At 40.1% G+C, this 14329-nt stretch overlaps 1 protein-coding gene across 3 annotated transcripts in view; it reads left to right on the plus strand.

Annotated features, from left to right (window-relative positions):
* The window catches only part of PLCB4 (phospholipase C beta 4), a 99774-nt gene that overhangs the window by 57318 nt on the left and 28127 nt on the right, over positions 1 to 14329 (plus strand). For all 3 annotated transcript variants that reach the window (XM_026064161.1, XM_026064162.1, XM_026064163.1), the window contains 5 exons: positions 1638 to 1842; positions 6025 to 6113; positions 6679 to 6829; positions 9051 to 9100; positions 9222 to 9287. In XM_026064161.1, coding sequence (XP_025919946.1) covers positions 1638 to 1842; positions 6025 to 6113; positions 6679 to 6829; positions 9051 to 9100; positions 9222 to 9287 — 561 coding nt within the window. The remainder of the gene's footprint in view (positions 1 to 1637; positions 1843 to 6024; positions 6114 to 6678; positions 6830 to 9050; positions 9101 to 9221; positions 9288 to 14329) is intronic.

Here is a 14329-nt window from a genome sequence, read left to right on the forward strand (position 1 = left end):
ACCTGCAATAAACAATTACATGGTCACACATTTTCTTGAATAACTCATACTGTAGGTCAGACAAGAAGTTATTTTCCTTTATCGCAGGCCCTAATCATGTCAGGCTGAGTGTTTTAATCAAGACAGCTGTTGGTGGCTAGGCAGATGAGTGAAACAAACACAGCAGGAACGGTTCCTCTGGTTGGAGGAAACGAAGACCTGGGGTGCACGGTGCTAGAAAGTCATGAAGGCAGGAGTGCCTTCCAGGATACCTTAGAACAAATTAATGGAGAGGGAACCATAACCTTCCTGGTCCCTCTCCTTGCCCTAGTAAAGCTGTGTCTGAGCCCATCATGTAATGAATGATGTGCTGGTCTGTGGCCTGCAGAGGAGAGATCTCAGCTACCCTATTTGGGTTGCAATGTTCTCCTCCAGCTGATGTTTAATCCTACACAGTTGCTCACAGGTAATGCGTTTGATTGTTCTTCTGTCATGTTTTGTTGTTTTTCTTTTAATTGATTTTAAAATAAAGCTTCAGTCATTCTAACCCGAGTTTTGTGTTGTCACTCTGTTGTGTAAGAGGGAGGCGGGGGTCAGTGCTGGTGATAAGCTGTGCCGGGAATGCTTAGTTGTAATCACTCATCCTGTGCTGTGAGGCAGGCAGAGCAGGACGCCTGTGAATAGCTCAGGTGGCTTCAGAGACCAAAAGTGTACTTCCTTCTGTGTCCCTTAGGACTTAAAAATGAAAGTGGTGGGAGGGGAAGTCTGAGGAGATAGTAGAGGCAATTTATTTTGATCCTTCCTCTTGGCCCATAACCAGTGATGAAAGAGCCAGGTAGGGAAGGAGTGAGAAAACCTCTGCCGGCGTACAGGCAAGGCAGACGGGCACAGAGGCTGCCCCTCACAGTTAGTCGGTCTCCTCCTCACTGCTCCCTGCACAGAGGCAGCGTTCAGAGCAAGCACCTTTGTTCCCGGGGATGCAGGAGACATTCTGCTCTTGTTTTGGTCAGTCGAGATGGGGGCTGACAGATCCAAGCAGCTGCAGCTCCCCCCACCCACCATACCTACCATGTACCCTTTGTGCTCTGAGTACACGCACCCACTTCTGCTTGCCAGGAGCACGCCCTTTTGGCGGGGCTTTCACCCTCTCCTGCCCTCCTCTGTCCGCTTCTCCTCTCCGCAGAACCCGCAGTTCAACATACATCCCTGTCAGCTTGCGCTTGCACTCTTCTCCCTTCTACATTGCCCTTCTGGATGCATCCCAACCCCCTCTTCTTGTCATTATTCCTCCAGATCTAGCATTATCTACCCCTTAGTTGCCACTGCATCTGCCATTCCCCATGTAGTGTTTACCTGCCTGCTTATCAATGTCACCACTCTCCAATAACGAAAACCAGTGCAAGCTAGTGTAGCTGCAAGCTGCAGGATTGCGTATTCTGAAATCTGCCTGCTATTTAGGGTGAAGAAAGCTTTTCTAGGAAAGAGGCATCTGAAAGTACACAGTTTGCCTCAGCGAAGGGGAATGACATTATCTTACAGTGATGATAGACTGTGTTTCCGGCATACAAAGTGAATGAGCAGATTGCTTCAAACATGGGAGGTGGGGAGGGTGCTACTGTGCTAGAGTCATTGAATTTCTTCATTTTATGGCTTTCCAGGTGATTCTCCCTGATCTTGCTGTCCTGAGAATAGCAGTGTATGATGACAATAATAAGTTGATTGGTCAGAGGATCCTGCCTCTGGATGGTCTGCAAGCAGGTTACAGACACATTTCCCTTCGGAATGAGGGCAACAAACCACTCTCTCTTCCGACAGTTTTCTGCAACATTGTGCTTAAAACATATGTGCCTGATGGTTTTGGAGGTGAGATAATCCTATCCCTCAGTTTGTTGTAAATCTTGAGTGTTGATGTGGACATACCAAAGTACTGTGCTGTCAGTATGCCAGCCAGGAGTAGACACAATTCTGGAGGACAGGGGAGATTTGGTGTCTTTAAGCTCTTGGAAACCCAATGTATTCAGTTAAGAAATCAGCGTTAGTATCCAGAGTCTCAGTTTTAACGAGAGTGAAATATACCTATTGAAGCCAAAATACAAAATAGTATGGAAAATAAGCTAATATCCCCAATTTGATTTTCTCTGTTTGCTGACGCTTTAGTAAGATACTTTTCTTGACTTTTTTTTAATGTCAGTGTTTGTATAAGTTAACCTGTATTTTAGCTGTATTTTCTGGTTTGTAGGTATGAAAAAGTAAAGCAGAATCTAGACATGCATTTTTCCAAGCAAAACCACTTTTGTATTCTTGACAATATTGGAATATTGTTGTTGGTATTTACCCACACTTTCAAAAAATAAACAGGCCTTGACTTCATTAGCAATAATTTCATGGACCAAGTTAAACATTTACGGAAGTGCTTGTACAGTGCATAGATGAAATCCTGGCTGCTGGGAAGTCAGTTGGAGTTTTGCTTTAGGGCAAAACTCCAGCTTTGCTGGACAGGCTTTGGGTCACTACTGTGCCTTTATTCAGTATGTTTCATCTAGAGTATTTAACATTAGAGACTTCAGCTCAAGGCAAATACAAGCTTCTGCTTAAACTTGAGATTCTCAGGGCAGTAGCTGGAATGTGGATCTAAGGGACACAGTTAAGCATGTGCTTTAAATCGTCTCTGAAATAAAGCTTTTGACAATAAATGATTCATTGGAAGTTTTTTTTGAATTAGGGACATGCTTCTGAAGTGGGATTGACTTTTTTCTGAATGATACCATGCTTTTTCTAGGAGTTGAAATTAAGCTTAGCAGAATTTGACGTGGTTCAAGCCACTGTATGTGCTGATCATCGTTCAATAGCAGAAGTTTTTGGGTTTTTTTTTGATGCATTACACAAATTCAGAAATGAAAGACATTTTTCAAACAGAATTTGAGTATCAGTTGAGAATTTGCAAATTGTTTGTAGTTCAGTATTGGTCGAGGAAACTAGTCGTAATAGCTTACTGTCAGTGTGGGGAAAAACAGTCTCCATATCAATATGAACTAAGTGAGTTCAATTATTAATTCTCCTCTCCCAATCCCAGATAGTTTTGTTGTGTTTCATGTATTTTTCTCATCAATACAGAACAACAACCTGATGAACAACTGGGAGATAGCTTTTGACACTCAGGTGGAATCATTAATACTCTGTTGGCATGTGTTTATAAGTACTTAGCATCTGCAGTGCACCTCTCACTGTTTTATGAGCTATCGTTAGAATCTCCATGATTGTTTTAACGAATCTTTAGGAAGGTACAACTCAATCCATTGGCTGCCTGCTTTTTTCTTTTCTTTTTTTTCTTGTAAGTTTTAAGAACTGACATCAACTAATAATTAGAATGGTTGGTCCATTGTAGGCTTTAAAATATGCATGATTTTGTTTTTCATATGATACAGTAATTTTTTGTGGTTTATCTGCATCGGTTGTTCAGTTCCCAATAAAACCCAATACTGGTGCAAATTAATGCAAATGAAGTAGCGTTCTCCAAAGAAAAACTTCTATGGTATAAGCCTGTATGTAATTAAGCACTGTTACTTAGGCTAGTGGTTAGAGTGCTCTGTAATATACTCGTCCTGTGACTTTGCTGGCTTTGTATTTAACCAGGATTCTTTTACAAAATGCTAAGAACCCCCTTCCACCTTACCTCACTGGGGAGAAAGAAAAACGTAAGCAGGGGCCAAATGACAATGTGAAAAGCAGTGATGAGTCACTTCCCCCCTAGAAATGCTGAGCCTTTGATGATGTACTTGTACGGTTAGTAATACTATTTACAGAGGCCTCACTCTCCCCAGCACGTTAGTCATTTCTACCTTGGAGTTCATGATAATCAGGTACCATTTTCCAACACACACCATCGTGTTAGCAGGATAGTCCTGAATTTTCATTGAAGAGTTGGAGCCAAGGACAGGAAGACTTGCTCACTAGGTTAGGGAAAATAGGGATCTGGGTTACAAGGCCATATTATGTCTGAAAATAAATTCTACCCATATTATGTGTGTATGAAATACAGTTGTGTAAGAGAGAGGGATAACAGGTTGTTGAGAAACCACAGTTACTGGAGACAGTCTATTCTGAGTAGATAAACAGATCTATCAAGGTAATGAAATCTATTTAAAACAACTTTGATGGGAATTGGAGCCCAATCCATCCTTTTTTTGCTTCAGCAATATGTCCAATGACTTCAGAGGAGCGTTTCACAGAATAATTTAGGCCAACCCCCAGCTCGCATGAGAAGGATAGCAAGTTTATGCCCAAAGCTTTTAACGGGTTGGATATTTTTTACAGACCTGGTCAGTGGGCCAACTTCTCTGCCTGGCATCATAGTAAGCTAATTTTGAAAATGGCTGAAAGTGTGACATGAAACCTGGGCAAAATTCCAATGCTTATGAAAACTGTGATTGTCGGAACTGTCACTGCAGAAACAATGGCCTGTTCTGCTAGTGAGACAATCCAGAATATAAGGATGCAAAACGTTTATCTTTTACTTGTAAGTAGCTGGAAATAGGGCTTTACACCATTCTGTAAAGAAAAAGATTCCCTGCACATGAATCACCATCAGTGATCCCCATAATGGTCCTGACAAAAGCCTGAGTTAATTACATGACATATTTTGTAGTGAATGATGAGTCAGGCTGAAGCTTTTAAACTTCTTTTTCTTAAGTTACTGCTTTGACAGGAGGACCTCTTAACTGAGACCAGAGACCCTTTTGTCCGTAGTACTGCAGTTAAAGTTTCAGAGGGATCACCAAAACAGATTGCTGCTCTAGTCTCTGAATGCATTATGACTGTAGATACTAAATCAATTTAATTTGTAAAATCACTCGGTGTCGTGGAAGGGCCTCCTTCTGTGAGTTCTTTTGAGACAGTTTTGAAATTAGCCTTGGAAAGAGATTATTCATTATGCAAGTAAAGATTCACATGTCTTTGTCTTCCTGTAAACCTATGCTTGCATGTTTATCACTGCATATGTAAAACATATTGTATAATCCATGTGGCTAAGCTTACACAAAGCAATTATTAATTTAATTTTAGTTTTATAGATTTCTGTCACACTCCAGCAGGAAAAAACACGTAGAATTTCCAGCCTTATTCCTGAGGCTTTATTCTGACTTCATACTGGTTTTGCACTGACCTTAGTGGCATTGCTTCTGATTTTATTGGCAATAGTGAAGGTTGCAGTTCAGGTAATTGGTGTGCTGACAGGCAAAACGATCGCAAAGCTGTGCTCTGTAGACTCATCCACCCAGCATGAGACACAATGCATGGTAGTATTGAATTTTATTGTAAAATAAAGAGAGGCTGGGATATTATTGTTTGTGCTATTTTGTGTAAATCAAAGAAAAGGGACTGCTTCTAGGAAAGGGTTTTTATTTAGTTTCTTAGGCAGAGTAAAAGAAATGTGCTTCTGCAAACATAAATTTGTCTGATCATGCCAGGTATAAAAAGTCTGGAGTAAGAGCTCCAAGTAGCCCATGGCTGCATAAAAACAAGATAAGTAAGTAGTTCGTGCTTACGGAGTAGTTATGGGTGGCCCCTGATACCGGGACACCACTGCTCTTCGCTGACCCTGAGTTCAGGGAAGTCTGTGTCCGAAGGGTATTTGCCTTATTGCTTTAGCCACCCATCTGAAACAGCTGTTTAGCTTTTTCGTTGAACCAAGGAAAATAACTGAGCATCTTCTACAATTTGCTGTAGTCCCGTGTCAGTAAGCACTCAGTAAGTTAGTTAGTAAATTAGGGGAGTAAGTTAGGGGAGATCTGATGGAGTCGATGTGTTTTTCATAAATAAACAACCTGGAATGATACCAACTCTTTGGTGCATTATACATTAAATAATGTTGCTGGTGTGTTGTGGTGCTGTGGTGATGAGCGCTTTTAGCCCTGCCAGATTCACTAGGGAAAGCTGGGCTGTTATTGCAAGCCGTGGCTCATAAAACAGCCGTAGAATAATGCACTTGTAAAAGATAAATTTCCAAATGCCTCTGAAGATGTTAAAAAGTTGGGGTTTTTTTTACAGATATTGTGGATGCTTTGTCAGATCCAAAGAAATTTTTGTCTATCACAGAGAAAAGAGCAGACCAAATGAGAGCGATGGGTATTGAAACTGTAAGTAGAACTTTATGACAAACACAGTCAGAATAATTTATGTTCATATTATAAATTTTTTTTATAATGGAGGATGCAAAATGTAGGTTGCGAAAAGTTCTGTCAGTGAAAGACTGAGTTGGGTTCCTTGGTTTGAATCTGGATTTGGGTTTTTTTTTGCTTGTTTTGTTTTTGTTTTTAAACTAAACTGGTCCCTTCTCCCATCGATGCATGTTACCTCATCATCTCTCATTTTCAGATATAAGCTTCTTCGGTGTACTCTGAAATGCATTAGCTTATGTCAGCGTGTGTACTGAAATACCATTCACTGACTGACTTTCCCCAGGTCATGATAACACATCCTTTAGAATTAGAAATTTTGAGAAATGAGAGGGGACCGTATCCTAGTATGTGACTATTTAAAATGGGTTGCAGATACTTTATTGAGCATAGTGTTGTCTGAAACTATGTTGCAGTTTTCTTAATTATGTTTGAAGTAGACAAGTTCATAAATTTCCCATCCCCCAATTTTTGTACTGCTGGTAAAACAGCAATTGATTTATTACAATGTGAATGTTTCTTCCAGAGTGATATAGCTGATGTACCAAATGACACTTCAAAAAATGATAGGAAAGGAAAAGCCAATAATGCCAAAGCAAACGTGACTCCTCAGAGTAGCTCCGAACTTCGACCAAGTACCACTGCTGGCTTTGGGTCTGGGACCGACACTAAGAAAGGTAGACGAAATTCATGTGCGACTCTTTCAGTTCTTAAGTGATTCAGAAAGTCACTGAAAAGTACCCATTCTCCCTTTTTAGTTTTGCAGTTCTATTCATTCTTATTCCTCTTAAAATACATTTCTTTTCATTTTTTGATAGTGCTCTTTGTCTACTTGCAAATAAAGTTTTCTTTTTTTATTACCAAAATGACTCCATAAAGCTGACACGGCTAAGTGACCTCTTTGTGTAGCTGTAGAACTACTGCTGATAGTAGCAACCTATATGACTCTGGGAGCAGAGGTCTACTAAAGGTCTGCTGGAGCCAGGCCAAGAGGAACAACTGTTTTCTGGTATACTCCACAAAAACTCTTCTGCTTTTTTTTTGCCTTCACAAATTCCTTGGCAGAGTTGCAGATTTAAGTAATTTAAGGTATTTAGAATTCACCGGATTCCATGGCAATTTCACAACGATTAGAAATGTTTTCAGTTTGTGGTTTTACTCTGAATAGTGGTTATAGGAATGGCATATTTATTGTCGAAGATATCCATATTAAATGTGCTCATTTATGAGTAAATATTTTTTCTAACTACTGACTCTACAGAATCATCTTATAGGGTCAAATGGGATTGTTTGTTTCTCACAGATCATCACAGGTAATGACAAGTCAGTAAAAAAATGAATTTGTACAACTGAATGAAACGCAATAAATATTTCTGTCCGTGGCCTGCAAGAATTAGAATCCACCTTGGCCCACAGGGACTGATAGGAATGAAAAGGAGCACTAACTGCTTTTGTTCTTAAACTTAAGCAGACCTGGCTAGATACACACATATGAAGAGATCTCTTGAGAAACAAAATGCCATTTCTCCTGAGTGATTTTTGGCTGGTTGTTTTTATATCCCATATAACCATCCTTGTTTTATATTAATCTGTATGATCGTTTAAGATCTGAATAGTTCTACCACTGTTAAAATGTGCAACTCACCTTGTCATTAGAAATTACATGACCAGCAAGATAGGGTATCTGGGGGAGATTTTCAAATGCACATGAATTTTCTTTTGTTCTCTACCTTTCTTTCAATAATAGTGATTGATTTCCAGATTGTGTTTTTGAAAACTTCAGCACTTTTATCTGTGCCTTAATCTGTTCCAGTTTCTTTTACTAGACCAATGTTAGTAGTATATAATTGAGCAGAATCTTATGCTTCTAAGAAAATAAAAAATTTTTGTTCCGTAAGGAAATTGCCTTACCCTCCCTTTACAGCATCTGAATATTTTTCAGTTGAATTCACCTTAAAAGGTAGAAAATCCTTTGCAAGGCAGGAAGAATCTTATAGTCCACAGACACTACTAATAACAGTTAACTAAATACACTTGCAGTATATTTATGAATAACCTAACATTTTTGTGTAAAACTCAGAAAAACCCTACACATTATATCTCTGATGACATTGTATTGACATTGTTATTAATGATAACGTGTAGGGTCTGCTTAGTAGTGAAAAAATTCATAATATATCACAAAATATTTATTAAAACACAGAGATGAAATGAGATTCTATTTTTTGTTCGCACTGTAGTTAAAGTGATAAAAATGTTTTTGCATTCATCTAAATAGTATTTATACTCTTATATAATAGGTTTGTTTCTTGTAGTTCATTTTCATTAGAATTTCCCCTTCTCATGGTTTTGTTTGTTTCTCCTCCATTGTTTGTTTTCCTTTAGTCTTGAACTGTACTGTTGTTCTTTTTCTCATATCCTGGTATTAACCAAAATGCAGATTTACCACCATTAACATACAGGCTGCAGGTAGATTTTCAGTCCCATAGTTTTTGTGTTTCAAATTAAGGAGAATAAGTATATCTAGCCTTCTAGCCTTATATAGTTATTTAGAACTTTATCTAAAAAACGTTTCCCCCTGAAATTAGCGGTGCCCGATTAATCTCCAGCTATATACCAAAATTGTGAAGTTTGCATGGTTAAATTTTAAGTGCATAAATGCTCTGCTTCGTTTTCAGAAAAGGAGCTTTTTCAATTCTTAGCTTGCTGTGTTTTGACACTTCCGTGCAGAACAGTAAGAGATGAGAATATACTCACTGATTAATCTTTTTCCCAAGCCTATTGAACAATGCATTTGAAAATGAAATTCACCATATCTTAACTATGTCTTGGTTAATATTGCTGTATTAATGGTAGTATTTATGAAGTTTTAGATAAACTATACCAATACCTTCCTAGGTATAGACCTTATTCCTCAAGTGAAGATAGAAGATTTAAAGCAAATGAAGGTAAGTATGGACACAAGCTTTTCAATGTTTGTTTCTAATTATTTGTTTTCAGTAGCCAGGATTTTATCTGGTTACAAGTCAGTACATCCAAGAAAAATTGATCCAACTTCTCTTTTTCTAGGCTTACATAAAGCATTTAAAGAAACAGCAGAAAGAGCTGAATGCCTTAAAGAAGAAACATGCCAAGGTATGATCATTAGAGTTCTCTGAGCAAAACACTCTACTTGAAAAAAGTACAGCGCTTAGTAGCACAGACAGCTCTTAAAGTGAATGGAAAAGCTAAGGAACAGTGGTTGGACCAGCAAGGAAGGCATGTGTGTTTTAAGTGTGCCGAAACATGCTCCAGTAAGCAAATTTTCTCTTCAGCAGCCGTTTGTATGTCACCCCAAGTTCCAGTACACTTTTGTTTGACCCATGTACACATCAAATCTCACCCTTTCCGGATAAGGATTTTATCTAGCTCCTTGTTGCATGACATATTAACAAGCAGCTGGGAAAAGGCATAATGATGTGAGAGGGTGCTGCATCAAAAGCAGGCACTAGAGAAACTGCAGAATTGCCAGGCAGGAATGGAATGTGTACCTTAAAAATGAGGGGCCCTATTCCTCCTCACTTATGTATATATTTACCGCATGATAGTTAGCCTTTTGCTTGGTACTGTTGGCAGCGATGTTCCAAATGTGACACTATCACAAATATACTCTACATTAGAAAAATTACAACCAATTTTCTCCTGCCCTTAATCAGTAGGAAACCATTACTCTTGTTACAAAAAGAGACATAACAAGTGAAGAAAATATCCAAGTTCTGATTTTCACCCCATTTGGCAACCCATACAATCCATTCTGGGCTCTGTGGGCAGTTATTTTCTTGTTTTCTTTGATGCACTAGAATTTCTTGTCAGAGGGGTCATTTTCCTTGCAGATTTGACCTGATATAGTTGCCTGTGCTTTTTTCGTATCAGTCTTTGTGTCTATTTGCATGACTATTGTTTGGTTTGGGACTGTATGTCCGTGCAATGAAGTTTGAAGAAATTACTTGCAATAGTCAGCACTTCTTCCATGGGGCTCTTCATATTCAAAGCAGTGTAAGAAAATTAGGTAGTTGAATTTTAGACTCCTTATTGACTCTATGCAGAAGGGAAATCAGCAATTTCTCCATTTTAGAGCTGCGTGCAAAGCCCATGCTCAAAAGAAAGTCTGTCACCAAAGTCAAAAATAGTACTTCTGTCCCGTAATGATGGGGCGGTGTGAATAGCTTACATGTATGGGTTGTTCTTAACTGAATCATTGTGTCATGGGCAGCTTTTAGGCCTTAGTGGGATTGATCTTTTAGGAGGCTTCTCATTTTTAAAGACTACTTTCTCTCTCTCTGGACAGCATCACCCAGCCAGCTGTAATGTAAACTTTCCATTTTGCAAGGGAAAGTACTACCATGGTTTCCACAGGGAAAAGCCATACTCAGTGATACATATCCCTGATATATTTGTCCCCTGGCAGTGTAAGGATATCTCAGTCAAGATTGTTCTCTTGCTAATGTTAAAAAATGATCCATCTGTTCAGACTTGCACTTACTTCCTCTAATCTGGGGGAAAATTACCAGACAGTCTAAAGATGCTGGGCACTTAGAAGAGCTTTCAGCATTAGCTCAAGCACAGCTATTTTAGGTCTGAGCCAGCCTGTGTTCTGCTAGCTTCAAGTACAAACTGAGTGAGTGCAAGTCTGTACTAACAGGAGACTGCTTGTCTAGAGCATGCCTTGCTGAAGGCTCCAGTAATGGCAACTTCCTGAATTTGGAGAGGAAAAGTTTGGCCATATTAGTTTACAGATGATCTTAGGAAAGTGCTCAATATACTCGTCACTTCTTTTAATGTGTTTTATCATCTAAGAGGGAGCAGGAGAGCTATGCAATCAGTCATCTTTGATCAGCTCGAGAAAGTCTGTGTATTAGGCAGACTGAACTTAAAAATTCCTTCCAGAAATAGCTTGGCTCTTTGAAACATTTAACCATAGACACCCTTGAGATCTGAAAGAATAAGTAAACAGAAGGGAATTGTTCATGTTGTTTAAGGAAAATAAGTCCAAACCTTTTCCATCTGAAGTTGGCCTTGGAAAATACATTATGCAAAATGGATTATTGTCTTTGAAAGAACAAAAAATGAAGCCCAGTCCTGACAGGTGAAGCCTGGTATCTAACAATATACCTGTTGTCTTCATGTGGAATGGGTCAACTACATTGTGGCCAACAGTTACCTTGTTGTTCCTCTCTAAGCTCCTTCTCCTGAATGGTGTTACTGCAGAGTACAGAAGTAGGATGAAAGTGTGGAGCTTGGGCTAGCTTTAGAAAAGATTTGTGGAGATGCTGAGAGGACTGTTGTGTCCAGTCTTCAAAGTGTCATAGCCATGCCACTGTCTAACATCTTTCGTGTATCAGGAGCTTTTGGGGAAGAGTTTCTCACTGCCCTAAACCAGTGGACACTGGTGGCCTGGGGAGCACCCCTGGGCCAGAAACAGTGCCTGCACCCTGTGCATCCATGCTGGGTCCTGAAGACCAGGTGGAAAGAGACATGGGCAGATATTTCAGTGGAGGGAGCAGAGTCCAAAATGCTTCCCTGCCTCTCCCTCTCCTCTCCGGCCACAGTGTACCAACTGTAGGTTTCACCTTGAGCCAGTGGGGATAAGAGGGCAGCAGGCAGAGGAGGGGGCAAGGAGCTCCTGATGGACATTTTGGGAAGGGGGAGGCAGGGTGAGAGGGCAAGGGAGGAAGCAAGGGGGTTAGCCTGAACAGAGATATGGCTGATTTTGTGAGATCTCTGGGTTCAAGTGGTGAAAGGGAAAGAGGATTAAAGGTGGACAGTATAAATTATAAAAACACTCAGGTATCAGAAAGCCAAGGGTTGAAAGGCGGGGGCTGGAGACAGTCTGAGGTGTAGGGGTAGGCATACAAGGGTGGAAGAGAGAGCAGGTCAGGGAGGAAGGAGCTCTGATCTAAGCAGTGTAGGAGCTGATCTGGTAGCCCTGTGCAGAGCGAGCTGGGGAAGGCGATGGCAGAAAGGTTCCCCATTACTGACTGCATCCACTGAGTGCAGAGAAGTGTTAGCAGCTCCACTGAAACGCTCATTCGCAGAGGTTGGTTGCTGTGTAGCAACAAGGCATGTGATATTGTCAGTCTCTGTTTCACCAAGGTATATGACTGTTACAGACATTGCATTTCCAGATTAAATGCCAGAAATACATCTGCTCCGCCACTGGTACAGAGTTGGTGCCCCTGGTGCAGTTAGGAAAGATGTACAACCTTCCAAAGCAGAAGGCCCAGTGGGAAAATACGTCCAATGTACCTAAGAGGTTATAAGCCCAGTGATTTCACTGCAGCTTAGTCAACTAGGGCTTTTGGAAAAGTGCTTCTATTTGCTGGGTCCGTGTGGTGTAATTCCATGGTCATTTTGCCTTCTCAGTTTGATGAATACAGGAGAAGCATAGTACAGCTGGTTACCTCAATTTCAGGAGACCTAGAAGAAAGGAGGTTAAACCCTTGCCCTCAACAAGTATTAATCAGTTACCCCACTCCTGCACAGCACAGGTCATATTTGTTTTATACTTTGCAGTGCTTAGAAATGCCTCAATAGCAATATTTCTCAAATTTTAAGTGTGAATGATCACTGACTTAAATATTTCTAAATATTCTCTTCAAATGCCTTAATAACAAAACCAGCATAAAGTGAAGTCACTGCGTGTCATGTTTGTGTGGCTCTGTGTGCCTGTGTGTCTATGTGTGTGTGCGTGTGTGTGTACAGGGTATTACAGTTGAAAGAAGCTGTGCCATGTAGGAAAATACAATAGTAATTGTATTTAGAGGGATGTTAGGAGAATAAGTTGTATCATATTGCTGGTGTCAAAGAGGCTAAAACACTGAACAGAAGAAGAGAAAGAGAGAGAACATTCAAAGAAATCTAGACGCGCGCGCGCACACACGCATTCACACACACATACCCACAGTGTTATACTCTGAAAAGTCTGGCCCCAATTACTTTTTATACAGAATGTTTGGGCAGCAGAAAGGACAGTCTTCACTGTTCCTTTTTCCAGTTTCACATGGGAAAAATAAGACATCTAGTCTAAGTAGAATAAAGGGATGGATCATTAGATTGGCAGAGAGACCACTGTTCTTAGCCTCATCATTACTAGGCACCATTCTGTGACTGATAAAATTAGATTTGCCCATTCCCTAATGTCAGATTAGTAACTTTGCTGGAAACCACACAATTTTGGATTTCACAAAGTCCGTGAATAGTGAAGAGCTGAGATTTCACTCAGGACTGAGAGTCATGTAAAAGGTACATATATAAAGGTCTGCAAAGACAAGATACTGTTTTTAAAGAAAACTTACTGGTAAATAGGGAGAGGTTGTAAGGGAATAATAGAGCAGGTAGAAATGAAAAGCAGGACAATCTGTAGTGAATGCTGGAGAGTATCAGTATTTCATACCAACTTCAGTTTCAGAGTCAGTGTGCAAGTATAGGTTCTCTATTTCAGAAGAACCAGTTCAATTCTGTAGCATAGCTGTTGCCTCTGACTCAGTTTTTGAACCAAATCTTCTGCTCAGTTTGTGGTGTGGGTAAGGAGGAAGGGTGCTGAAATTGCAAGAGTGAATATTCTTCAGGTCACACGAAAACCTCTTGTAAGTCTGCGTGAGTCTGACTGAGGTAGTGTGGTGTTGCTGTTTTGCCTTGGGATCAACAAGGAGCAGGTGATTGCTCTTGCCAGCACAGAACATGATCAAAACCTCAGTCCATTCACTTGCCTGGTGAACCAGCGTCACCTAACAGGGCATGGTAAAGTTAGAGTGAGACAGGTCACCATGGGGAAAAAATATCAGTTTGCCACCGCTGCAAAAAATGGGGGAAAAAGGCCAAGGAATGGGAAGTTAACACCGACATCTTTCATGATACCATGAGAAATACAATATTTTTAGGGGAAAAAAGGTTTCAAGGATTATATGTAAATCTTTGCAGTTAACTCCTAGTGAAATTCTTTGTCATCTGTTGGACAGTGAACAAAGCTGGTCCTAAGGGATGGAACAAGGACAGGAAAAAATGCTTAAGTTGTCTATCAAGAAGAGAGTGAGCTTTCTCAGGAATCCTCACCTTCCCAAAGGGAGTTTGGAAAAAACACTGCTTCTAAAGAAATGACTGTCAGCATTATCTCATTGCTTGAGATTATTGAGGCGTCA

This window comes from Apteryx rowi, unplaced genomic scaffold (assembly GCF_003343035.1).
Source record: "Apteryx rowi isolate R43461 unplaced genomic scaffold, aptRow1 scaffold_21, whole genome shotgun sequence".
Taxonomy (NCBI): domain Eukaryota; kingdom Metazoa; phylum Chordata; class Aves; order Apterygiformes; family Apterygidae; genus Apteryx; species Apteryx rowi.